Source organism: Etheostoma cragini, chromosome 6, assembly GCF_013103735.1.
Source record: "Etheostoma cragini isolate CJK2018 chromosome 6, CSU_Ecrag_1.0, whole genome shotgun sequence".
In the NCBI taxonomy this organism is placed as follows: domain Eukaryota; kingdom Metazoa; phylum Chordata; class Actinopteri; order Perciformes; family Percidae; genus Etheostoma; species Etheostoma cragini.
Genome location: NC_048412.1, coordinates 22,574,601 through 22,602,406, shown reverse-complemented (window position 1 = coordinate 22,602,406; position 27,806 = coordinate 22,574,601). Strand labels below are relative to the sequence as shown.

Below are 27,806 nucleotides of genomic sequence, written 5' to 3'. Positions count from 1 at the left end.
GGGGTTAGGGTTAGGGGTTAGGGGGGTTAGGGTTAGGGGGGTTAGGGTTAGGTTAGGGTAGAACGCAGTGCCCTGGATGGGCGCTGCGAGGGGCACGTTAGGTTTAGGGTTAGGGTTCATCCGTGAAGAAAACACCTCTCGAAAGTGCCAAATTGAGTGTAAGCATATGCCCGGTCAAGTCGGTTACGACAATCTGTAGTCAGGTTGAGAGAGAGAGAGAGAAAGAGACAGAGAGAGAATGAGAGAGAAAGATTGTTGAACCATAACCCTAACACTAACCCTAACCATGAACACATAACCTAATCCGGGGGTCCCCTTGTGCCCGTGCCCCTCGCACCCTAACCTAACCATGAACACCACAACCCTAACCATAACACCAGACACTGACTGGTTTAATTTTGATGTGATCTTGATATGCCACACCTGTGAAGTGGATGGATTGTCTCGGCAAAGGAGAAGTGCTCAGTAACAGAGAGTTAGACAGTTTTGGTTAACAATAAGATGTGAGAAAAAAGCCTTTTGTTAAAACAGAAAAAGTCTTAGATCTTTCAGTTCAAATCATGATAAATGGGGGCAAAAACCAAAGAGTTGGGTTTATAATTTTGTTCAGAGTACATTTTTCGTGTCATCCTAATCCTTTTCCATACACGTAGCACTATGTCACTTTTGACAGAATAAATAACACATACTTCTACTTACAAATGAAAAATCTGTCAGCAATAGAACATACTCCTGCTCAAGTCAATACACTAAGGGGTCTTGCTGCTACTGCCTCACTTCTGTTTGACCTTTAGCTTGTGGTTGCTAATAATAGCTCTCATTTCTCAGTTCACTTACTTGACTATTCTCTACTTGTGCTGGTATTACAATTATGTTTTATCATTTTTAGTATGTATGCAAATGTCTAAAGATCTAACTGACGTGTAACACCCATTAACTTGTTTGATGACAGGGAACCATCTTTGACAACACTAATTCCTCCTTGTTAAATGTTTATGTTAGGCCTCCAGAAGAGTCAAAAACTAATTCTGTTCATGTCAGAAAACAAGTAGATGGACACAGCTGAAGTACACAGACTGGAAAAAAATGCGTTAAATGGAACATGAAATTCACAGAAACACAAAAGCCATGAATCCCATTTTGTTAAGTATCTCTTCTCTAAGTGTGAAAGTTTTTTCCTTGCTGTTCTTGGCTCACATACAGTGAATTGTGCATCTGCTTTGTTTTGTACAATCATCTATCTTCCCTTCTGCTGAATTTGGATTTTTGCTGGATCACATGGCTTAATTACGAGAAGAGCTATCTGCTCTCTTTTCTCAGAATTTCAAACAGAAGATGATGTGCACTGTGTTTCTTCTGGCTACTTCTGTGGTTTCACTCGGAACTGTTCCTAGAAATGTAATCTATGGGTGCCTTGGTACCTCAGTCCCCTGTTCTGAGTAGCTGTAATTTATGATGACCTATATTGTCATTTCTTTAAACACCTTTAAATAAAAAAACAAGGGAAAACATCTGTTAATATGTGTATCTACACTACGGTATCTGTGACAAATTGACTTTTCCTCCACAGAGGATATCAAAGATCTAGTGGAAAAGGCTTTAAAATGCTGAATTTCGACTCCTCTGGCATGTTTTTGATTTATTTTACTAAGAAATATAAAAAATAAGCCTGTCTTTATTTAAAAGAGAAAGCATGGTGACAATATGAAACACAACATGATACGCTCAGCTAAATCAAAAAAAGATTACGATAAAAAACAAAACTCTTTGAAGTTCTTGTGTTTGATATGTTTTCCTGAAGGGAGCAGTTCACCTTTAAGCATCGTTAAACAAGCTTGTGGCAACTGAGGATTTCCTCGTTGCTTCACACTACTTTAATGTGTGCGCGCATGCATGCGTGTGTTGCACAGATAGTGAAGTCCTTGAGGACAAAAAGTGGTGGCAAGTGATCAATAGATAACTTCAAAAATCCTCTCACGTGGCTCCCCCTTGTGGGACAATAAAGCATGGAGTCCCCTGCCCCAGTGCAGTTTGCTAGTATGATTTATACTTCATACACCCCCTTCTAGAGCAATTTACAGTCAGTGAACTGTTGGGGATTCGCTGTCCTGCTCAAGGACATTTTGACTGGCTGTGACACAGACTGAAGCAATAAATTCATGGTCATGGTGTCACACTCTAAAAATGTTGAGTTTTTTTGTTCAGCTGCCCTGGTGTATAAAGTTTAATCATAAATCTGTTTCATTTCGTATTCATCTGAGACTCACATTCATGTGACATTTCACTAAAGGGGGTCAGTGCACAGAGGCAGTGGTTCAGTGTCTTGCTCAAGGACACGTTGACAAGGATGGACAGTGGACACACAGATCACAAAGGACTTACCAGTTCATTTCAATGATGATATGGACTTATAAGGACTATCAAAGCCTGACCTCTTTTGTTTCCCCAGTGTTGGAGAGTAATCACCATTGCTACAGTTAACAAATGAAAGGGGGAATCATGATTCTTTATTCACTTAGAGTTGTTAGGTCATTGGGCTAATTTATGTCTGCGCCTCATGTGTTATTAAATGCCATCAAATCTGCAAAAAGTATGCGTGCCTCCTGAGCTGGACCGAATTTAAATTAAAATTGGATTAGGATTATACAGGCCATCTTGTGGTATTAAGTTTTCCTGTGCAAATCTACTGCAGTCTCCTGAGTCAGATCAACACTGGCTCTCCAAACACTTAAGGCTGGAAAGCTCTCTGCTGCAGTTTGACACACCAAAACAAGCATTCATCAACGCAAAAAAAGTATTTGCAAACACCACACACACATACACACACACACACACACACACCCCACTTGAGATATGTTTGCCTTTAAAGGTCCCATGGCGCGAAAATTTCCCTTTTTTTTTTTCTAACATCAATATGCATTCCCCCAGCCTGCCTATGGTCCCCCAGTGTCTAGAACTGGTGATAGGTGTAAACCGAGCCCTGGGTATCCTGCTCTGTCTTTGTGAAAATTAAAGCTCAGATGGACCAATCTAGAATCTTGCTTCTTATGAGGTCATAAGGAGCAACGTTACCTCCCCTTTATCTGCTTTGCCCGGCCAGAGAATTTGGCCCACCCATGAGAGAGAGATATCATGGTTTTCAAACGAGCAAAGTGGCAGTTGGTCAAGGCCACACCCCCAACCTCCACCTTGCCCCCCTCCCCCCTCTCTCCTCCTCAAAAGCTACAGACACAGAAATGGCACATACTAAGGAAAGCTCATTGTGAAACTGGCCCTGGTGACTGTAATTCTGCACCAAGGCTGAATTCTGGGAAAGAGACTTCAGATATGGTGTTAGGGGACCACTAAGGTCTATATAAAAGCATCCCAAGAGCGCTATGTCATGGGACCTTTAATGTATGCCTCCAAAGGGATGAATAAACAATTACAATTACTTGCGGATGTTGAAGTAAATCATGACAAATCAGTACACTAAAACAACACCAGCAGATTTACATGCAAATTGTCCCAGGGAAGGAGGCCCCATCAGCATTTGTGGATTACTGTGTTGTGTGTGTCAAGACTGTAGAGGTTCTTGTAATCGCCGTTGCTTAGGCCATAAACAACACACTTCACTCCAAAGACAGCAGGAACACTATAAAATACTATTTGTAAAACTGCTTGAAACTTTTCATAAATCACAGCTCTCATCTGGAACCGGTAGGCAAGGCCACAACCTTTTCTAGTACCAGGTACTCAAATGCACTCCATCTCCACTTATTACAGTGCTAGACTACCGTGAACTGTCTCCAATAGTGAGCAGCAGTGCTGTTCATCAGAGGTGACGTACAAGTGGGAGCAGGGGATTGGGAGAATGATGAAGCTGGGATCCAAACAACTGCTCTGCACCTCCACAACAAGCCCAAGGAAGATTCATCTGAGGAGAATCCACAGCGGTGCTCGATGTACACAGGCGCCATGCATAATTAGCACTATAGACACAGTGAGCAGAAATATGCTCAGACTGCAAACAGCTCTGTTATCCAGAGGAACACCAGAATAAATAGATGTTTTTGTGGTCTGACTTACTGTCAACATGCAGGAGATGTTTTGTAGTGAAAATCAAAAGATCCTCATGTTTGGAAGAATGCATTCATTCTGAATAAAGACAACTTCTATCGTGATAGAAATTTTTAAAAAAAATGTGGCGAATTTGGAAGTTCTTTTAGTTTAGTTCAATAGTAGGCTTCACCCAGGTCATATGCAAAACACAGGTAATAACAAAATATCTTTATTATCATTGAGAAAATAAGATCTTGTAACAATTCATAAAGCAGAATAAATAAATACTGTGCTTGCAGCATCTAAAATGAATATTCAACATCAACTATATACAAGCATTCATTTTCCTAAAACAGCACAATTGTTCAAGGCAGTAAAGTAAATCCCACTCCAGATGTTTAGAGGGAGCCACCAGATGTGCTGTGTATTTGTTCATGTCGTATTTCAAATTTGGGTGTTTAATTCAGTTTTTGTATTTTGATGTTATAGTATAAGTATTTTTATTGTCAAGTCCCACTTATGTTGCAAGACTCAATATGTTGGAGTGTAATTTCCTGTAACAGCTGGACACTAGCTTTTAAAATTGTTACTCACACAGCAGTAAATAGTGCATATGTTACTTTCAGCTAGGGATTAATACACATTTGGTGCTCCAGTGAGAATTTACAGCAGCAGGATAGTGTTTATGCGATCGACTCCTATAAACTACAGTGCCCATGTTTATGGTAATGATGGACCATGTCACACAGTGCAACTGTTTGGCTCACTGATGTGTATTTATTGGACAACAATGGGGCTCTACGGCAGAGAGGAATGAGAAATATCCCATGTGAATTGGATCAGATCATTTAGCATTTGTTTACATTAATTAACATATAGAATATCAAGAGCCTTATCGTTGAAATTCCATATAAATTGAACAATCATTCATAAATAATAGCATCAATATTAATTTCTGCAACAATAAGTATTTCCTGAGTTAAAAAAAAACAACCACAAACATTATAAATCAATAAATACATTATCTGTAAAAGTATTAATGACATCCCGTATTTCAGTGAATTGTTACATTGTGCTTTTTCATCAGAAAGCATGGCAGCTCACGTCTTTGTTCTGACCTCATTCATGCACTGGTGTGATTATTTTCCAAATCATTTAAGTCTAATAAAGCACCCATCCATTTGTGGGTTCCCCTACATAGTCAGCTGAGCATTACTTCTGAGTGCCACTGAGGCAAATCCCCTTATTTGAAAAAGAGTCATCTGTAAACAGAAAAATGCTAAATAAATACCTCCACCTAAATTAATCTAAGAGCACCCCTTGTCTAATTTATACTTTCATAGTTATCATAGCTGCTCCCAGGGGCCAAGGCCCTTATCATTAACTCTCTGTCACTATTAATGTAGATCTAACACAGATCGTCATGCAAGCACCTCAAATGGCTTTTGTTAAGGTAGTGTTGGTGGTGATGATAAATGGAAGAGGGGACATGAGCTTGGTCAAGAGCTATGGATCACTGAACCGGTTTACCCTGAGAAGACTCTTGGCAAAGTTTTATGCATGACCAGTGCTTTGGAAGTTAAAATGGGAATGTGTGTGTGTGTGTGTGTGTGTGTGTGTGTGTGTGTGTGTGTGTGTGTGTAGCATTTTATATAAAATAAAATAATTCAGTTTCATGCAGCTTATCTACTTCAGTACATTTTAAAAAAGGGCAAATCAAGCCACCTCTGAGATAATTTGGGATTTCTTTTATTACATAAGTAAAAATGTTTCATCCCCATGGGAGACATGTTAATTTCTTTCATTAAAAAAAACTGACTTTAGGACAGAGATACCAGGTTATGACAGCTATATTTTGAGAGGAGAACCTTGTGCAGTCAGTCTTGCTTGGTGTTATATTGGATCACGTCTGTCAACTGTTTGTTTGTGTCTGTGGATGCGGGACGGTTGTAAAGTGTAGTCTGCTGACATCTGTCATCATCTTGGTCTCCCTCTGTGATCCTGATGCTGGAAAGACACAACAAGCCCTTCATTGCCAACATGTCATGCAGAAGAAGAGTCAGAACCTTATACACACAATGCTACTTTTGAAAGCTGTCAGCGTCACAAACACTCAAGACTAAATACATTTTTATGGCACAGGGAAGACTGTCAATCGTAAAAATGCAACATCCATTTACAATTGCTGTCAAGCTTCCCTCAAGAAAATGCACGCTACAGACAAAAGCTCAAGCTGTTGAGGTGACAGTTTCAGGTAGAAACAGGGCCTGTAATACTGCACACATGCAAGTACACAGGAAGCATGACATGACAGCTTTAAGTGCACATCTGAGAGGATACCGTGTGCTGCAATAAACATATGGCTGCTGTTGGCTGCCAATTCAAACCATCAAGCTGTGTCTCACTCACCTGCTGTGGGTGGGTGAAGTGGGCAGGGTGCCCGTGGCCATGGGCTTGGGCATGCCTCTGTGCACTGACATGCAAGTGGCCATTTCCAGGATGGTGATGATGGTTGGCGGGCCGCTGTTGTATTTGTGTGCGTCGTTGAGCCAAAGGTATATTAACAGGAGGCCTAGGGGGCTCGGGACCTCTAGTTGGAGATTTATGCTGGGTGTGCTTTTTGGGGAGGGTCTTGAACTTTGTGAGGGGGATAACTGGAGGAGGAATTGGTGGGTGCTGAGCCCCAACACGTGCCTGTGGACCAGGGTGAACCAGGGCAGCCTGGGTCTGTTGTTTCCGATTCTGAAATGTTTGAGCCCGCTCGGTGTGGGCTGCAAGTGCATCCTGGGTTAGGTTACTGGGATTGCGCTGGGCAGAAGGGATCGGTACTGGAGCAGTGCCTCCTTGGCGAGGTTGATTGGCACCATTTATGACAGGCTGTGTCTGTTTGCCCAGGCCTTGTGGTGGTGTATGGATCGGTACTGCTGTGTGTTGATGGGCCATGTGTGCCTGTGGAAGGTGATTAGGATCAGCCAGAGCTCTTGAATCTGCACCCAACGGTGCAGTCAGTCCCTGTTGTCTCATGGGTCCTTGTAACACAGCAGAGCGGCCGACAGAGGCCTGCTGGCTCATAACAGTCAGTGCCTGGGGGTTATTGCTGTGTGTGGCTTCCTGCCTGGGGGCGATCTGGCTACCAAGCGAACCTCTGATGTCGCGCTGAGCACTCTTCCTATGTGTGTGGCCGCTTCTCTGTGTGTGGTTTTCAGCCTCAAGCTGTGTTACACTGCGAGTGTTTGGGCGTCGAAGATCAGCTGAACGGCTCTGTGTCTGTCTGTCCACTGATGGTGCGTCTTGTCTGGGTGAAGCTCTGCTCCGCGAAGTGGTTTGGTTCCGAGGTCGAGAATTAGATCTGTTTTGGCTTCTACCTTCTCGAATGGGAGGATTAGATGTGTAGTCTGTAGTGTCAGAGGTGTACTCAGATGATGTCTGTCCTCTTTGAAGCGTGCCGTTGGGATACGGTGGTGTCCCTCTGAGGAGGTCCCATGAGTTTCTATCAGACCTGCGATGAGGCTCCGGCTCCTGCTGGTACGTCTGTGTGTTGGCGTTTCGCTGAGAGGTGTTATTACTGTTAAAGTGTGTGAATCCAGTCGGGATAAGTCCAGACTGATCTGAATGGTGATCTATGTGACCACTCGGCCGGACGTCACTAGGATAGGACTGCCCACTTTGCATTCTTGGATGTGATTGCCCTGTATGTTCCAGGTTTTGTTGGGTTTGTGAAGCATTAGTAAGAGGAAATGAGCTGTCCTGCTGAGCCTGGTGGCTATTGATTGGGTACGAGTTAAGATTGACATGAATGCTGGGCATTTGCGCATTGCTGTTTTGCTGGGCAGTTTGTGGCAGCGTGTTAAGGCTCAAGTGGACCGCCGGCTGCTGGGCGCTGCCCCGGGCAGCGCCAGTCTGTATCACAATGTTAGGATTTGGCTGTTGTGGGTTTGGGAGTGCGTTTACATTATGAGCATCAGTCTGCGTAAAAGCAGGGTTGTCAATTGCATTGTGTGGGTATGAACTGCCGTTCTGAGAAGCATTATGTAGGAGTCCATTTGTGTGGGTATGACCATTGTGTTGGTGTGTGTCAGAGTTATGCAGCGGCAGTGTCTGTGAGTTACCACTGTTTTCATGCGGGGCTCTGTATAAGCGGCCAGGGTGATATAAAGGAGGTTCAGGACCCTGGCCAATATCACTTGCACCATTAGGATGTGGATCTCGAGGCTTAATGGGTGCAGATGAAAAAGGGGAGGGGAGGGGGAGAAGAGACAGCATAGGAAAGACGGAATGAGAGGGTTAATTTGTGAGAAGCCCTTTAGCACCATCACATGGACAAGATTAAGACAAAATTAATGCTGACTCATATGTAAACTTTACTGTGGCTTACTATAGGCCCAGGATTTGGGTTGGTCTTGTGCACAAGCACAGCAGTGTCATTTCGTCTCTGTTGTGCTGTAATTATAGAAATAAAAAGAAATCACTTTAGTGCAAGACAACACAATGTGACTCAGCATAATATACAATGAAATAGTGGACAGACAACATTTCCATGATCACACACACAAAGACTTACCCCTCCTCCTTCGCTCGAGACAGACTATGAGCACGATGAGGAGCACGATGATTAGGATCAGCAGCAAACAGCCGATCACAATCCCCACCACTTCCCCTACATTTAGACATGTGGCTGAAATAGAAAGAAAGGGGGAGAATTATTAAAGATAATGAGTCTGGTGCTCAGATAGACAAAAGGAGGGAAAAAAAGAAGAAAAAAAGCGATTGAGGAGAGGAGGGGAAAGTTCCAAAAAAAACAAGTATGATAAAGTAGAGAGAAAGAAATGAAAATAAAGAAGGGAAATATTTGTATGAAAGTCACTGAATGACTTTGCCCACATTCTCACCAGATCAATCTCCCAGGATACTTTCTGTCCCTCTCCTGTCATGAAGACAGATACAGGGAAAGGGTCCAAAACCAACTGTCATCATTATCAGTCAGAGAGAGGTCAGCGTCCACCATAACTCACCTACAATAGCCAAGGCTGTCCCTCGCTGCGATGTGCCTCCAGTGATGGTGTTTGTGGCCGTGCAGACGTACTGGCCGCTCTCATTCGTTGAGTAAGTCTGAAGGCTGAGCACCCCACTGCCCGGCTGACTGGACGCAACCGGCTGTCCATCACGTTGCCATGAGAAGAGGGCAGGGGGCAGCGAGTCAGACGTGCAGGTGAGTTGCACCCCCTGTCCCACCAACACATTCCCTCCCCCAACACAATTCTTTGCGGTCTGCATGGTCAGCACTGGGGCGTCAGGTCCATCTGGTTTGTTGATGATCAGAGGGCATTGTTACAAGCGTCAAAAAACATATGGTACAACAAGGAAAATCTGTAATCCACAAAGCTGACTCTAATGCACAGCTGATATATTCTGCTTAAGGGTTTATCTTTTTGTCAATTTTGGGTTTAAATGACCGTCTGGCTAAAGCATTTTGATGAGTAATCCTTGATGAGGTGTTGGCTATTACTGTGTTGCATTAGAAACAAGGATGTGGTCAAGACAAAGCTAGAAGCAGTACAACAAGCGTATGGAAGAAATGTCCTGTGCAACCTGAATGCAATTCAGCACAGTCTGTGTGTAGTGCAATCTAGACAGAGTAGATAAACTACTGCTGTTTGCAAGGCTACATTAGCTGCTACTTGTCTTGACCAGTGCAAACTCACAGTAGACAGTGAGGCTCTGTGTGGCAGTTTGGGCGCTGACGGGGTTGCTGACGGTACATGTGTACATCCCGGCATCGGCCCGCGAGGCTTGGTTGATGACCAGAGAGCCACCTGAGATGGTGATCCTGGAGTCGGCAATGATGGCCGCGCCTCCTTTGCCCCACTGGACTGTAGTACCCGTCCCAGCAGTCCACGTACAACTCAGAGACACATTCTTCCCTTCCACCGCCACTGAGGGAACAAACAGATTCACTCCGACCACTGCATCTACAGGGAGAGTAAAAAAATGTTTTAAAAAGAAAAGCTGCACAATTACCAAGAAAAGGTTTCTAAAGGCACTTTTACTGTGGGTATGGAGCATTAGAGTGTGAGAGAGCTCACTTCAAAAGCTGCAGTGACAGAACAATAAAGGACAGTTTTATGTTTCTGTTGAGCATAATTTGTTGTAATCAAAGCATGTGAGGGCTGAGGAGGGACAGGATTCAGATAGAGGCACAGATGGTGAAGAACGGGGCAGACGGTGTGAGTGGTAGTCGAGATGCCTTTTGGCGGGCAGCCTAAGTTAAATAATTGGAGAGGGAGATAAGGGGGCGTGCGGACAGAGGAGGCTGTGACTAAAAGAGAGCCGCAGCAGCAACAGCAAACAAACAAAAACATTCGAGCAGCCACCACATCAGCTCTAATCACATGCATTTTTGCAGACTTTCCGCTTGCCTGTGATTCAGCGAGGCATTTTATATTTCAGCTTCTACTCATTTCCACAGTAAGTTATGAGTGAGTAAGTAGGAGGCTCAGAGTCGTGCTCAAGGACGTGGATGTTCCATGACATGAACTAGCTGCTGTGAGTTTGGAGGATGTGACCTTTCAGTAATAATAGACTAGTGCCTCGAACAATTTGGTCACCCTGACACCCTATTAGCGTTGCTGGTAAGAGGAATAAAAAAGATCCAGTGTGGGCTGATGACTGAAAATAAAGAGAGACACCCAGCTGTTCAGGCTTCATTACAGTACTGGATGTAAATTAATGCAAATACTGAATGTACTGTATGTAAAGATGGCTACAATATCAAAACTCTTAGAGCATGAGCGCTGCATATCAAATGGGTTTTATTAGCATAAAGCCCTGAGCCAGTAGCTTCATCCCCTCCTCTTTTTTCTTTCATTTTACCTCGCCTACTATGGGTCACTAATTTTATTACACCTCCCAGACTAATTCTCTTACTCCCTAAATCGTCCCTTGTCTCTCTTTACTCCCTTCTGTTCCTCCTTAACATTATCCCTTCCCTTAAAACATCCTCTGCCGCACACTTCACCACCTCTTCTTCTTATTGAACTCGCAGGCGCACTTCTTTATCTCTTACCAAAGACACTCAGCTGTATTGATCTGGAGTTAGTGGCCAGGCCTGTTGTAGCAGTGGGGGTCACCACCACCGTGTAGTTCCCTGCATCTTGGAGCTGGGCGCCTCCGATTTGGAGCTGGGTGGCTGTGATGGTGACCCTGCCCTGGAACTGGGTCCCTGGGTTAACAGATGGGCCTCCTCCGCTCCAAAAACCAATAGTGACTCCCCCTTGGTACTGCCATCCCATGGAAAAAACCTGGGGTACTGTCAGCACCGTGAACACTATGTTAGTACCAGTTTGAACCAGCACAGGGTCTGACTGGAACTGGATCTGCACCGGGCTCTGAGCCAGCACATTGGCAGAGAGGAAGACTGAAAAGAAAATAACAGGAGAGACAACCAGAAGTGGAAAGTAATTAGGTACGTGTATACAGTACATTCAGTTGCTATAGTACAATTTTGAGTAATACAAATTTACATTTTATTACTGTTACTTTATACTTCTACTCAACCATGTTTCAGAGGGAAATACTGTATTTTATAAGATTTAACATTAAAAACATAAAATTAGTATACACATTACAATGTTTGGTAAAAAACAGTGTTCCCCAAAATGCTTGGCTTGTTTTTAGCTTGTTCAAAAAAACAGTCGGGACCCCTTCGTTCATTTTCAAATTGTCATATCATGAATGTTATTATAGAAACAATGTTGTAAAGAATCATGGATTTTACAGCCATTAAACTGGTGTATGCTGTTTGTCCATTTGTTGTCTGTATGAGAGTGAAGATGGAACAAGATGGTGTTTTTCTATTTGGCTGCCAGTCCTTTCCATTTGTTTGTGTTGGTATTACTGATTCAAGCAGAATTTTCAATGCCCTTTTACTGGCATATGAAGCTACCACGCAAGAATGCTCTGGCCAACGAATTACAGTGAATCAAATCAATATGGCCCTGATCAGCCTTGCTGGACTGCCTCTACATGATTTTCACAGGAAAGCAAAGAATAAGATTGACAAGAGCCAACAGCGAGATGGATTGCATTCAGGTTCCCACACTACGTTGTTAAAGACTTCAAAAACTGTGTTGGTACTTGATTAAAAATACCTCTGGCCTTGTTGCTTTTTCAGTAGAGACAGAAAGATAAAGAGTCCTGAGAAACACCCATGAGTAATACAGCACAATGATGCCTTCATGTGCTGTTGGATTGTTTAGGTGCAATTCAAATAAGCTGTTAGAGTCATATTATTGTATAACTATGATTACTATGTCACATAGAAAATGATTTAGTGGCAGATATGTACATTGAATGAACAATGGCCCAGAAATCAACAGCAGGGCCAACAGCTGTGGTAACATTGACTGATGATATACCACAGAGGTTAACTGTTAGGTGGGTCTAATGGCTGTAACTGTTCATTTTAACAATCTATTTTTTCCAAACTAACCGCTGTTCCTGAAAATGTAAAAATGTAAAATATTGTGCCCCTAAGGACATTTGTCAGAGACATGTCAACCAAACCGCAGGCGTTTAGAATAGACTGAACTGTGCAGGTTGAATTACTATTTTGTAATATCAATTGCAGATAGACAGCTGCAAAATTAATATTTAATTATATGAAAATGTTGCTGATACTTTCTTTAATTATTATCTTTCATGCATGAACGACCGCCCTTAGTTAATGAACATATTAAAATATCATTTACATTCCTAGTGCTTATTTACTGTGCAGCACAAACACCTAGATTAGATCATTTTTAGTCTCCCAACCCTGTAGTATACCAGGGTAGTGCGTAACAATCTAATTTTGGATAGGAAAATTGATACCACAATAGTTACACTACTCATGTGGTACATTGTATGCAAGATCATCACTGAAGTCTTTAAAAACTGCACACAAATACATTTCTTCAGTGGAAATTTCCAGCAGCTGGGCAATCTGATTGTTACTCAAACAGGAATAAATAGTGCGTCTGTTGGGGACTATTTTCATCTGCGGAGTAATACACATTTGTTCATGTGTTTTTTAATTGTTTTGGACAGCAGTGAATATCCATGGCACAGAGGAATAAGATATATTAAGCTTTAGATACACAGACAGCACTTGTTAGTAGGATGAAATCATTGTTGGGTTTTCTTTTCATGGGATTTATTAAAAATACTGAAAACAGAATAGCACCAGCTTTATTTTTAAAGTGTGCATATTATGCCAATGACCAGACCACTTTTCATGTCTGTGTAGTATATCTATGTATTACACCCATTAAACATTCTCTTGAAAGAGTAAAAGTTTGTGTTATCTTGTAGTATATTTATGTAATTCTGTTTATATTCATTATGTTGTAACAAAGTGGTTGTGCATGCCCTGCGATTTGTGTCATTAAAACCAGGCCAACTAGGACTGAAAAATTATTATAATAAGGCCTACATATTTTCATAACCAATACCCAAGTATCGGTATGGGCAGTTGGCCTATTGTTCATGCATGAGTAACAACCTCATCATAACTTTATTCAAAAACTGCAGTGCGGACCATCCCTATTGACAAATTACCAAATGGCATCCAAACAGGCCTCAAGAAACAATGACCTCCTACTAATTTAAAATTACCAAAAGAGATCAGTTCTACTAGCCTGGGACGAGCCCGTGAAGGCATCACGGCTCAGTAGTCAGTGCACAGACGGGAATGCAGCCGCGCAGGTTTAAGAGCGGTTTAAGGCGAGCTTTCTGCTTGAAATGTAATTGTTTTTAACACGTGTTTAGAATACCACATCTGCCCCTCCCCTGCCTATTGTTTTCCCCACATCACAAGACAACCGATACTCTTCTTTAGAGGCGTAAACCACTGGAACGTCACTGTCGGAGCAGGAGGAGAAACTGAGTGCGCTGTTTACCTGTCAGCGACAGACTGATAAGGAGCAGCGGCTGTCTCATGTCTTCAGTCAGGCCGGTCTGCAGAAAGATGGAGCTGTTTAATACACAAACTAATTTTTTTATGAGGATTTTAAACAGTTTTATTATTAACCAAATTTCTCCGATAAAGGCTGTACACATTATTACTGTGCTATAACATATGCTATTCTAATCAGATTATAGCCTTCCTGACAACAACAGACATATAGCCTAACATTCTCTCCTGAGCAGTGATAAGAGTAGTACACTCTATGAAACTTACCAAAGTATTTTCTCTCTGCTTTCATGTTTAGGCTGAAAAAAGGATCCGTGTCGGTTTGTGCTCGCCAACAAATGAGGCTACTTCCGGTTTCTCCACTGTTACCTGTCAAAGACGCACCTGTTATCTTAAAGAGCCCGCAGCCTGCGATAGCTCTGCACTGGTGGAAAGTGCTGTAGTAGCTGAAGCAGCTCTTAAGTACAATTTTGATGTACATTTCAGAGGCAAATGTTGTACCTTTTATACCACTATATCTATTTGAGAGCTATTTTTACTAGTAACTTTTCAGACGTTACAATTTAACATAAAAACATACTATGAACTTTACAAAACAAAGATTGTAAGCAGAACAAGTATTTTTTTAAGAATATGTTGCTGATAATACTGTTATGTGTGTAGGGTTTTAAATGAATACATTTTAATGGAGTATTTTTACATTGTGGCATTAGTACTTTTGCTTAAGTAAAATCTCTAAAATCTTAAATTCAGAGCATTTTACTACTACTACTACTACTACTACTACTACTTCACTAGCAAGGACCATGCCCCACCAATATGTTAGTTAAAGATTTAATGAACATTATGAACGTGCAGATAGATAAATTGATGTGGATGTCGTCTGATGGCTGGTCTGGGAGGATGTATAATGAGGGTGGAGGAGACTCAGAGTGGGGGTTCCGTCTCGGAAGAGGTTTCTGCCCGAATAGTGTACAGACCCCCAGACGTACCTAGATGAGACATGAGAAAGGTGTGCACCGGGTTAAACAGGAAGGGATAAGGGGGGAGATGGATGGATGAAGGGGAGGGAAAGGGAGGGTGGGTCAAGCAATCGGTATGCTGTATAGAGGTTGGAGACTAGAGCTGTGGTTTAGGCGTGGGCCTGCTCCCGAACCTAAGTTAACAAATTAACTTCATTTTTATATAGAGTTGGTGCATTTGTATCAGTACAGTGTCATATCTGCAATAACATCTGTAAATTAAATTACAAGTATAAAATAGCATTAACCATAATTAAGTACCTCACTTGAGGACAGTACAGTAATAATAAATGTGCCCTGATTCTTTCCGATCTACACAATGATAACATTACGGTAAGTACCCAGGATCAAATGGTATAAACAAAAGTATAAGATACCTTTATGCTCCTCGTACTACACATAGCCTCAGAAACTACGAATGTAGTGGATATAAATTTGAAATATTAATGAAATTCAAATGAATGTGAGACAATGTCACACTGATAGCAGGTATGCACAGACCAGATGCCTTTTCAAAGAATATAATTTTACTCACCATGGTCATTTTCCTTTAGACTTGTAATAATTGAATGTCATTTGTTTTGCTCTGGTCACAGTGCTAGTATCTGATGAATGGTTAATTAAATTATTATTACACTTGTTTGCTTAATTGACTCACATGTGCAATGCCATGGATTCATTTAATGCAAAACCAGACACATTTGTTTGCAAATGGAAACAGAGGCACACTCAAGAATAAGAGGCTAAAGTGGAAGCAAAGTATTGATATTTTCAGCTGGTGTATTAGTGCCACCCACTGGTTAATTCCAGCTAACCGCACTCCTCTGTAGTCAAAGAACTCAGTGGGAGCCACAGCTGTGAATCCCATGATTATTCATAAACCCTCTGTGAATACAAATGGATTTATAATCAGTTTTAAATCACTCGTTACATCTGTGCCCCAGGATGCATTTCATAAAGTGAGAAACTGCTGAGCTAACCCCTGAATAAGTGATGTCATTATGTTTCACTGCTCTAGTAGTGTAAAAAAAGGAGTGTAGCTGACAAAACAATCTCATCTCAAAGTCTATTTAGCGGCTCTTCTGGAGCTCCCAACCCCATCACGTGATCTTGTTCGGCCAGAGGATTCTTTCTTGAGATTTCTTACCACCAGCTGAGGTTTATATCTGATGTGTTACAAAGGCCAGGATTTGAACTTTAATGTGACTCCCTTTTGTCCATGAAGCAGACTTTGTATTTCATTTCTTTTTCTCCAATTTAACTGACACAGAATATTCCCAGTGGAACAAAGTTACAACCATTGGCATTTCCCCTTTACGTGTTTGAAGGTGTTTATCAGTTGCCTGCCAGAGACAATTATTGAAAAAGAAATAAGAATAGAGTAATTCATGTATTAACCTTGCTTTACATTCCAAAGCCAGGGGAAATGTATTATGTCTGCAGGGCAAATAGCGTGTGTGCTGGATAAGAAGCCTGCAGTACAAAGCCCATTTTATAATGAGTTTCAACATTGTCACTAGCTTCCTTTCAAATGAATACCACTGCATTTTATCTCTGTTTACAAACAGTGCCACAACAGTGGTGTGAAAATCAAAATTGAAACAAGTATTGTTGCGGGAGCATGTGTGTGGACACAGGTCAGAGTAGCCGGAGGCGGAGCAGGTTGTTGGTTTTACAATGGAAAGTTAACTTTACTGTACAGGAAGTGAGTGAGTCTGGGCGGGGAGGAAACTGCCTATGTGACTCAGTGACTGGACCTGACAGGCAGAGAACAAGCAGAGCAGAAAGGGGAAGAAAGTCCTGAAACAGTTAGCTTCACTCGTTTGATGTTTTGCAGCAACAGCTCTAGATCTAGGAACTGGCATCACTAAATAGATTATTGCTCGCAATTCAATGGCAACTGCTTTGAAGATATTCTTTTGTTTTGGGCCATAAATCCACCTGCCCAGTTAATTTCGCTGTACCTTAACCTCTGAGAAAGTGAAGTGGAGGAGCTTTGGCTGGGCTGCGTTGTTTGTCTTAATTTTTGAGAGGTAGGTGAATCCCACTCTGTGGCCTTTTGATGTGGATAACTTCAAGGTAAATAGAAAAGGGAATTCCAGGTTATACTTAATGCATGCCGGTTGGGTTGTGTTCCTGCACGGTTATCACTGCTTCCTCTCTGTGTGTTTTATTGAAGCAGTTGTGCTTGAGGGGATTCAATTTAGTTTTGGCAGTAGACCCGTTCCTATTTAGTTCCTAGTTGTGCTTTTATTGGAGTCTGCAATGCCAATACTGTTGTTCTTTGGATATTTCACAAATAAATTAAGGAAGGAAGAATACCCTTAACAATTGGAATGTATTTTTCTAATAGAGGGACATGCTGCTTTAATTGTTTTTTGCTCTCATTTTAATTTTACATTTTCTCTGGGGGTGGTGTTGTTATTCTTGCTGTAGTGGCACCCCTGCTGCACGAGTGCAGAGGAAAAGGCGGACTGGTTCTGAGGTCATTGACAAATTCCTCTCTCTGTGTTCTCTGGCCACATCAGTAGGTGTTATGGACCGACAGTATTTCCTGAGCTGGAAAGTTGCCCTGCTGCTTCTCCACTTGAGTAAGGCTTTTTGTTGTAACCCACCATCCTACTGATTTCTGTTTAAAAACCTGTTTTATACAAAGGAAGAAAAACTGAATACCTTCAGCATTGCAAACTGACACAAATGCAAAATAAGTCCTGTAATTTGCCTTTTTCTCTAATGCCACACTTGCATTATTTACATGCATTATCTCCTTCATCCTTTGTCTATCAAGTTAAGATGTGTGATTAATACTCCATGTGGTGATGCACAGAGGCGTACCAGGTCCACTGCTGTTTTGACACAGATTTCAAGATATTGATGTGGTGTGGTGAATTTCACATTACGCATGGCTGTCATGTGCTATAAATAAATCACTTGACATTGTCTGAAAGAAAGCAGCCATACATATTCATGTACTCGCTGAGGAAGGGGATGAAGTGTCATGCCATTGTTTGTTTTATTAGCTTACCTTTCTGCCCAAACAATGCAAACCCTCCAAAAGCCAAAAGGTCAAAACTGATGAACATGAAACACTGTGGATCATACTGGTGTGATCTGAATAGAAATACAAACTGTATGGAGGCATGGAAGCACCATTCTGAACCAGTAACAAATGGTCTGATCTCTTTCCTCAGTGCCATGTGGGCTCCAGTGTATGTCAGTGCACATCCTCAATCAGGAGCCTGTGCATGTGATGCCAGACTCCAGTCTGGTTCTGAAAGCTCGGATGGAGCAGGGACCACTGGAAGAGGTCTCTTTGGTAACCTGGGAGTGGGCGCCCGAAACTGGAATCTCCCACGAGAGAGTGACACTGGCCACGTGCCCTGGCAGAAGTCTTAAGTGTGCTGGTATGAGGCCAAATGTTCATGTGAACGTGGAGCAACAGGAGACAACACTTCAGATTAATGGATACAGCGACGTGGGCGGCGCCGTGTACACTGTGACTGTGACGGATCACAAAGGGGCCAAGACCACTGCACAATGCATCGTCAGGACATATGGTACAGTATGATACGCAGCATGTGAGGGAATCCATTGTTAAGTCTTAAGTTCATGTTGTAGATACTGCTTAAACAATCGGTCGTTTTGCTGATAAGGCAATTGACCATAAACTAATCAACACGTTTAAGAATCCATTGATGGTTGATGATTGATACCTTGATATTTCTTTTAATTAATGCATTCAGTCACTTTATTACGCTATCAATTGAAGCATGTCCCATTCTGTAATGGAAGAGCAGGAGTGTTTGGAAGGGGCACATTCAGGCTAAAGTGTGATGTTGCTCTTTAAGTAGTCGCACATAGCCAGATCTGGCTTGTTTGTATTTCTTTAAACCAATCACAATCGTCCTGGGCGGCGCTAAGGTGCCCTTTGAAAAACAAATAGCGAAGACAGCCCTGAGCAGCACTACTCTTCATCAATTGAAACTGATCAACATTCAAAGTTTCCAGCAAAACCTTCTGCACGTTTTTTTTAAGTTTGTTGACAAAACCATCTCACCTCAAGGTCCACTTAGTAGTTTTCAATCATATATCATCTTTATCAATGGAAAATTTAAAGGATTCTTCATCTATATTGGTTGAAAAGTTGAGTTTCAAGGGAACAACACTGGAAACAACATTCCCTGTTGAACCCCTTTGGCTTTTTTGACAATTTTTCAGACAAAATAAATGATTCAAAGACCACAACATGGACTCCATGAAACTTGCATTTGCATTTGTCCTTATTTACTGATACTGTTTAGACAAACAATTGCTTAATTGCAAAAACTAAGCAGAAAGATGAATAAATAATGAAATAATCTTTAATTACAGTCCTATTTATAGATTATTGTTACCACAACAGGCAAAAAAGGTTAAAAGTTTTAAAAAGCTTACAGAGGTAATTCATGTTTCAAAAAAAACTCTGGATATGAGTGATAGTGTTTATGCCAACAATTACCTACGTTTTAATGAATGTGTTTTAATTCCACACCAGCAGGCATTGTTTCTTTCTGATTGTGGATGGCTCATTTAATCATGAAACACTTGAAATTAAATTTGCCTGTGGGCTTTGCTTTCTGGGCCTTCCTTTTGTTTCTTTGCTTCTAGATTATTCCGGTCTTGTCTCAGCTTTATAGTTTTCTGTCAAAGCTTCTATGTCTTCACTCTTATGTGTCTGCTAACGGTATCAATTCATCAGCTCCACACTTCTCTACATCCACTCTCTCAGCTTTCAGGGCTTTCCATCATTCCATACGCCGACATTACGCCTGACTCTCCGGTCTCATTATTGTCTCTGAAACTGAGCCAGTTTCTCTTGACTGCATTAAATGTCTCTCATGATTCTTTGTCTTAGAAGTCCTTGGACAGCCATGTGCCATTATTCTTATTACTTAACAGAGGGATGCCCACGGAGTTTTTACCTCCATCCTTGTCACCTCGTTTCATCCTTATCCACTCCTTCTCTCATCTGTCTCTGCAGAGGCAGTGCACCACGTTTCAGTCAGCATCAACGTGTCCCACTCCTCGCTGATTTGTGGCGAGGCCTGGGGGACAGACCCCCACTTCAACTGGCTCCATGAGAGAGTCGCCATCACGGACACTGTGGGAAGAGTCTCCAAAGACGGAACGACATTGTTTGTGACCAAGACCCCAATCTGTGGCCACTTCACCTGCATGGTCAGCAACAAGCTGGGTCACAGTTCGGCCACCTACACTGCAGGTACCAGTTGACAACATAGCGTGTCTCTGTTCTTCCATAAGAAACAATTCTTAGAAACGCACAGCTAGAGTACACTTTGTAATAGCAAAGTTGATTTATTCACCTTACTTAAAGCTGCAGTAATCAATACCTTTATTAGCAATTATTAACAATTAAAACAAATATTAAATATAGAAGGAAAGGGCTTTCTCTCCGCTCTACAAAGCATATTTCAGCTCATTGTTTTTCGTTTTACAGCCCACAACATTTCTGATTTGTTCTGTACACAACCTGTCAAACACCATATGAGACCCACAAAGGTAGCAGCTAGCTGGTGAACATAGCGCTGTATTTAGCAGCTGAAGAGAAAGATATTTCCCTCAGGAGTTAGTGGAAAATGATGGTGTTGCTTCATGTCTGCTGGATGTGTAAATAGGACACAGTTTGCCATATCAACTTTTTAAATGTGATAATAACTCAATGTTGCGTAAAAGGTGTTGAAAACGTTCCCAAATGCAATTGTGAAGTAGTTACTTTACTTGAGTATTTCTTTTTTATCCTACACTGAATCCACTAATTCCCAGAATAAAATCTAAATGTTTGCTCTACTACTATAAGGTGACAGCTTCTAAAATAGATGCAAATCACACATTGTCATGGATTAAACTAACTAGCTGTATGTAAAGTAGTAAAATTTACTCCATTTTGCCACAGTTACAAAATGACAAATAGTGCATACACCTTAATATATCAGTAATAAGGCCCTGCAGCAATATGATACATATAACAATCTAACCCTAATGGGATGTTCTCCAATGATGCCTAATTGCTACTTAATTAAGAATAATCAAAATTTTCTGATAACACTTCTGTATTTTTACTGAACGTAAAATATTTTAATGCAAGTATTTGACTTGTTAAGGCTTTCACACTGCGGTTTTACTTAATTAAAATAAACTGAATACAAGGGGTTGGAATCTTCACTGGCCTCACTATTCAATTGGATTACTATTAACCTGTTAATAATTCAAATCAATTCGATATCCCGATGCATCACGATGCGTCACCTCCTCACTATTATATATTGCTTTACATGGTTTTGATTGACAAGTTCAAGCAGTCAGATGTATATAAACTCCCATTTTTATTGCATCTGCTCTTAAAAAAGACACTTTCTGAATGTAGCGGAGTCGAAACACAGCACACAAAGGCAAAAACTAAAAAAGAAGCAGCCAAAAAATTCAAAAATTAAGGCAACAATCAATAATGGTCTGTCACTGAATCCAAGCAGAATCATCTAGGTCTGCATCGAGATGCATCGATGCAATGATTCCTTTTCAACACTCCTACTAAAGAAGACTATGAGATTATTACAATTCTTTTATGCTTATTAGTCTAAGCTAGTTGATTGGATCAGTAGGCGGCTGTGCCTATTGCCATTGTATTTAACTTCAGCTCACTGTCTTGTGGATGGATATTCTCAAATCAGACTTCTTTATACCATGCCTTGTGTCTATCTTGAGCCGTGTCCTGATTGCACTTTGTTCGTGTGTGTTGTATCACCGGTGGTGTTTCAGTGATAAAGGATTTTCCACAGTGCAATCAATAAATCACTAGTCACTACTGCTGCTACCACTGTTGCTAAACAAGCGAGACAAATGCAATTCTTCGTATCTGCCAAGAGGCGTGATGATCCAAAGACAGGCTAGGATTCCTCCCGTTAGCTGTTGCTGTTCCAGTCAGTGTCATGACAGTACAGACTTGTTGCAAACAACCTTTGTGGGGAGCAATGTTAGATGATGTTGCCCCCTCCCCTTTATCTGGTGTCTTTTTTTCCTGGCTGACAGCACCTTGTGAGACCGAGGGCAGAGGGACAACAGCGGCTGTAGTGTGTTCCCTCCTCCTGCTGCTGTTTGGAGGAATGCTGGCATACCTGCTGTGGAGGTACAGTGATGCACACAGACACTAGTGGCCACACACACAAATCTCATTTCAGGCTGTGATAATAAAGCCATACACTGATAGGAAAATGAGACACTAGTAGGGACCGTTGTAAAGGGCATAGAAAAATGAAGGGTACAAGATGAAAACATAAAAAATGCTACACAGTTAGCAATAGCATCCTATTGGACACACATGAGGCATGACAGTCCAGATTGTGTCTTCTGACAAAACCATTGTCCTGTTTACTTGAGCTGGTGTCCAGTTTGTCCCTGCTGTTTGATATAAATTGGACCCTTTGTTTCTTTTCAGGCGACACAGATATAGTAACAGAGGAAAGAGGCTGCACGAACATTTGGATGACACCATCTAAATGGAAAAAATAGGCCAAGATACACTTCTGTTACTCAGAGAGGAGAACAGGGAATTGACTGGACTTGTGAGGCTGGAACTTCCTGTACTGTGAGCAGTATGACCTTACACTGCATTGGAACAATGTGCTGAGTGAACTGCTTGCTGGCAAATAAAAAATATCAAAAAATTGACATTCAGCTTGAAGTGCCAGCAATGTCTATAAACTGCCTACTTTTGTCACTGTGTATTTTTATAAAGTAATTATCTTGTATCAGCTGTGCATCGTATTGAAATGTAACGTAAATGTTGCCTTCGTAATAAAATCCCTTCAAAGAATGTGACAACACTGAGTCAGCAGATATTGTGGTTTGAAAATTGTTTTGACAGGGTTTGACTTTGTCATGAGGTTAGGAAGAAGTTGGGTTCTCTATTATCCTTTTCTCATCTACTATTACAGTAGATGTTGGATTAGTTTATTATTTATTAGTTTATCCATGAAACACTCTTTCAAAAAAGGTTGAAGACAGGCAATGGCTTATGAAACTGTGAAAACAGTATTGGACAAATTCAATGATAGGAATTAAAAATCAGAACAAGATATAAGCAAGCGTAAGAGCATATTGTAAAATTGAATTTAGTACAGCAACAAGGCAAATGGACCTGTCAAATTAGTCACATTATCCCTCATGCCAGGAACAAGCAAAGTATCAAGGGTGAAAGACATCAAGTCCCCAAACAGTCCTAAAATGTAGAAAGTAGAACGCAGTAGAAAGTAGAACACAGTAATTTATCTCGTAAACACACACAAGTACACAAGAGTAAAGATTAAAAACAGAGTCTGTATTTGTTTTGCATCTCTTGGGATGCCAGTGAATATAACCAACGATGTATCACTCAGTAATAGACAAAAAAGTATAAGGCACATCAAAGTATACAAAACATCTGCAAGAAGGGAAAAATAGAACCGACATTGGATAATTTATTGGAGAACATTTCTTGGTGTTTGGGTCATTTTCTTTCCAGCACTATAATGATACTTTTGTTGGATGTGTGCATGTACTAGAAATCAATGTAAAATCCTTTACATTGATCAGTTGCTGCCTATTTAATCCTAAAATGCGTCTTGATTTCTCCTGGTTTAAGATTAATATGTTCCCAGTCTGGATGCAACTTCAGTGATTTACTCTGTCTCCTAGGATCCCTGTTAATTTTTTTGTTGAAATTTCTTGGTGTTCATCCAGAAATAGCAGGTTGTGTGTGAAAGATAACACTCTGAATACATAATCATTTACACTGGCAGTGGTAACTTTCACAGTACACTCATCCCATCACATAAAAAATGAACTCGCTAACCTTATGTTACGTGTTATGGCTGTGCTGTGTGGAGCTACATCGGACACATGGAGGAAACAGGATCAGAAGAACCAGAGGTGAAATGCAGGACAAGTTATATCGGGTGTAGGAGGAAAAAGCAATTGAACATCTGCCATGAAAGTTTAGGTGTGCCTCTGAGAGTCTGAACCAAAGATCGTTTCTGCCTACTATGACGGTAATTTAAACAAAAAGACGTTCCTTTTGCTACAAAAAGTACAAAAGTACAGAAGTCTTCAATGTTGCCAGACCTTAAAACTGATACAAGAATAGTAGCTAAAGCTTAAAAATCTCTGGGGCTACATCCCAAGGTGAAAAAGACAATGATGAAATATTATGGAAATGGGATGAAAAATTGTAGAGTGATAGGGTGGAATACAGATCACTCACTCTTGATGACAGACAGTTTGAGTTTATATGAACCTTCTAAATGAACCTATATTTGAAACAAATGTTAGTTTCATGTGAGTCTGTAAAGTCGCAAATGTAGACAATACATAAACTATTAAACATTGTGTGCAGAATATCCCTCTTAAGAGTGCTTTTGACAGTTTAAGCGTAATAGAAGAGCAGAACATGCCTCAACTAGATTTTTGCCAAGATCCCCCGTTACAAGCCCATTAGCACTGCTTCCATTGTATTGTTAGTCTACCCTGTGCCCCCTTGCGCTCACATGCCTCCCATCAGACCACAGAGGAGATGGAGGTGCAGGAGAGGCACATCCATCATGCAGAGCTGAACCTGCAAGCCGCTGAGCTTCCACTAAAGCTGGCCCAAGCTAGACGTACAAAAGCTCTGTTGTTCCATTGTCCAAAAACTACTAAAACACATCACTGAGTCACAACATCACACTGGGTCACGTTGCAGTTGATTTGGAGTCAGTCCATTATGTACCACCCTGCTGTCATAGAGCACCAAATCTGTGGCTGAAAATTGCCAACAACCAGGGTTAATTATGTATTCATCACCCACTGCTTTTTTTGTATTTATAAGATTTTCTTTAGGCCTTCATTGATGGGACAGCCCAAGCGTAAATGGGGAGATGGAGGGAGAATGACACGCAGCACAGGGCCGCAGGTCGGAACCAAACCCGCAGCCATCACGTTGAGGGCTGAACCCCCGCACCCAGGTGCCCTTCATGACCCATTTTTTAAGGTTTTTAGTTTTCAGTCAGAACAAAGGGGGCCGAGTGCAACAAAAAGTGTATAAAGTATCCAAAGGCTGTTTATTTTTTTGGGTTTCATAGGATTTATTGAGAAATATGACAGAAATGTCAACAATTGAACTGCGTTCCTCACAAGGGTTTTGTCAGTAGTTTCCCAAAATAGCTTAATTAATTTTACTCCACGTTAGATTGGAGTACAGTAGCCAAGACCAGCTGTCTGCAGAGAAAAGGTTAAAATTATCAAGCAGGATTTTTGTTCCAGCTCTGTGACGCTGCAGGCCTAACAGGAGGCAAAGTGGTGCTTTGAGCTAAAACATGCTCAAAATAGAAATACTAACATGCTGATGTTTAGCAAGTATTGTTTACCGTTTTAGTTTAGTATGTAAGCATGCTGACATTAAGGAAAACTAATCAAGTAAGCTGATGGTAATGTCATTGGTTTTGCAGGTGTTTTGTCACAAACCAGTGTCAAACAAACTGAAGTTTTGACCTGATGATGGAGCGAGATAAAAAAGTCTGGGGATTGCCATATCTATAAAGATTCATCCTATCTTCACCATGAATGTTTGTAAAACATTTGAGGCAGTCCATGTAATAGATTAGTCTGGATGAAAGAGATGGACACAATAATAATAATAATAGCAATAACAACAATAACAATAATAATGTCATATTAGTCAAATGTCTTGAGTTACTGGGTACTTTGACAAGTACCCAGTAACTCTGACTTTGATTTTACACCCTTTCTCCATTAAAATGATCTGCAAATAATCAAATTCATCATATAAACACATCGCCAGACCCTGAGGACTGACAAAAACTGGAAATGGCTGAGAAGGACTAACTGTTAGAATGGTCTGTCATAATTCACACGGTCCATGAAATAGAAAAGACTGTCTGCTGATCCCTGACAGCTCCATAATATCTTATCACCATCTCTGCTCTCAGTCACGTGCACACACACACACACACACACAATAGCTGATTCATAGATTCAGCTTCTTGTTTGTTGGACTCATTGTTCTCCGGAGCTGCAAAGAGCAGTGCACTGATTCATCACACATCCATGAGAAACATCAGCTGCCAGTCTTCCCTCTGTTGGACCCCAATTATTCAATCTCTCTGTGCATTCCAGCCATTTTACTCTTATCACTGCTGCATTTCCTTGACAGAACTATACGTATTCATGTTTTTAGAGATAGAGAGCAGTTAAGGGCTAACAAAAGGAGAATGGGTGGTCTGGTGTGATAAGAGAAAAATGTGACCCAGCCACGGTAATTTCATGATCTAAGCATGTTTTGAGCTTCTTAGCTCTTTAAACCATACTTTGACATTTGGGGAAATGTGCTTGTTTGTTATCTTGCCCTGAGTTAGATGAGAAGATCAATACCACTCTCATAACAGTAAATATGAAGCTAACGGAGAGTTTGCTTAGTTTAGCATAAAGACTGGAAACAGGGGTTAACAGGTAACCTGACTCTGCAAATAACCCCCTTTAAAAGTGCAACTTTTACATTTTTACGTTATTTTTACACTTCAGTTTTTTGAACAAGCTTAAAAACACAAGATGTGTTGTTCTAATAAGCTTTGGAGGGGCTGGTAGGTTAGTGGATGTCGTTAGCTTTGGACAGAGCCAGGCTAGCCATTTCTCCCTGTTTGGAGTCTTATGCTGAAATAAGCTAAACTAAGCTAAGCTGACCAGCTGCAAGTGTTGCCAGATTTGAGTAGTAGTTTTTTTTTTAAATTTCCGTTAGGGAGATGGATTTTCTTCTTTTTGTCCATCCAGCCATCCATCAGAGCTCAAACATCACTATAATTAAAAAAAATGTGTTCTACTTTTTTTTCATATGGTCACATCAATCATTAAAAGTCTTGTTCTCACAGAGCAATAACTTAATAATAATAATTTGAACCGGACAAAAAAGGGATTAACCTAGTTATAAACTCATTTTGGCTCAGTTCTTCTCAGATCCAAATTACTTCATCACTTCCCAAAAACCTTTTAAAGAGACAAATATTCACTCAGTGGACAGTGAATTACAAACTATGCTTACATACACAAATATTGTGGTGTCATTAATTCAATATTTGATGCTGACTGTGCCCAGTGGATGCCAAGTCCTGTGCTAGGATGGACTTCTGTGTCTCTTCCAGGTTGGCATCTGGTATAATTCCCTGTGCTACTAAGTCATTTGTCATCTATGGGGCAGAGAAGATAGGTGTGTGGCCTGTAAGTGAGACAAGTTGTCCCCCCCCTCCCTGTATTATCGTCCACCTTGCTCGCAGCGGCAATGGTGGAGGTTAGAGGTAAAATAAAAACGTCACACACACAAGATATAGCACTGAAATAAAGATGTCAACATCCTGTGATGTTTGGGAATTGGGCCATCAAGCGCAATCTTTTCCAAAAGTCTCCATCTACGTGTCCATACATCTGTCTGTCCTTCTGGGCCCTTTCCAATTCAGCACTGATTGTGACTTCACATCCCAAAACACAGACCCACCCTTAACATCCTATTGTACATGTTAACTGTGCCCTGACAGAGGCCACAGCACCTCATTCCTTCCTCATCAGACCAGGTTTCTCTTGGTGAAGTGCTCCCACTCCTGGTGAGAGTTGAAACTGCAGGTGGTGCTGATAATCCAGGCCAGTGATGGGTTATAGAAGACAGATAGACATACCCCATATTTATTCAATTATCCTCAGTTCAAAGTTAGCAATAA

General features: G+C 41.2%; 2 protein-coding genes across 9 annotated transcripts; one reads left to right on the top strand and one right to left on the bottom strand.

The window, feature by feature from the left end:
* Positions 1 to 785: 785 nt before the first annotated feature.
* si:dkeyp-97a10.2 lies at positions 786 to 22,887 on the top strand. 7 transcript variants are annotated; one of them, XM_034874585.1, is made up of 7 exons: positions 786 to 797; positions 16,856 to 17,045; positions 17,449 to 17,603; positions 18,204 to 18,569; positions 20,033 to 20,272; positions 22,099 to 22,195; positions 22,505 to 22,887. In XM_034874585.1, exons 3-7 carry the CDS (start codon positions 17,549 to 17,551, stop codon positions 22,563 to 22,565), a joined length of 819 nt encoding a protein of 272 aa, XP_034730476.1. In that variant the 5' UTR covers positions 786 to 797; positions 16,856 to 17,045; positions 17,449 to 17,548; the 3' UTR covers positions 22,566 to 22,887. The 7 variants fall into 7 exon arrangements, with proteins under 7 accessions (XP_034730476.1, XP_034730477.1, XP_034730478.1 ...); XM_034874586.1 differs by lacking the exons at positions 786 to 797; positions 16,856 to 17,045 and adding an exon at positions 13,757 to 14,032 and having other exon boundaries at positions 17,541 to 17,603; XM_034874582.1 differs by lacking the exon at positions 786 to 797 and having other exon boundaries at positions 16,611 to 17,091; positions 17,541 to 17,603.
* On the bottom strand, positions 4,537 to 14,362 carry si:dkeyp-97a10.3. Of its 2 annotated transcripts, none has more exons than XM_034874578.1 (9): positions 14,258 to 14,362; positions 13,977 to 14,034; positions 11,105 to 11,455; positions 9,744 to 10,010; positions 9,054 to 9,341; positions 8,603 to 8,716; positions 8,417 to 8,481; positions 6,451 to 8,253; positions 4,537 to 6,068 (listed from the first exon to the last, which is right to left on the bottom strand). In XM_034874578.1, the coding sequence occupies exons 2-9, from the start codon at positions 14,014 to 14,016 to the stop codon at positions 5,919 to 5,921; spliced, it is 3,078 nt and encodes a 1,025-aa protein (XP_034730469.1). In that variant the 5' UTR covers positions 14,017 to 14,034; positions 14,258 to 14,362; the 3' UTR covers positions 4,537 to 5,918. The 2 variants fall into 2 exon arrangements, with proteins under 2 accessions (XP_034730469.1, XP_034730470.1); XM_034874579.1 differs by having other exon boundaries at positions 4,537 to 6,048.
* Positions 22,888 to 27,806: the final 4,919 nt, after the last annotated feature.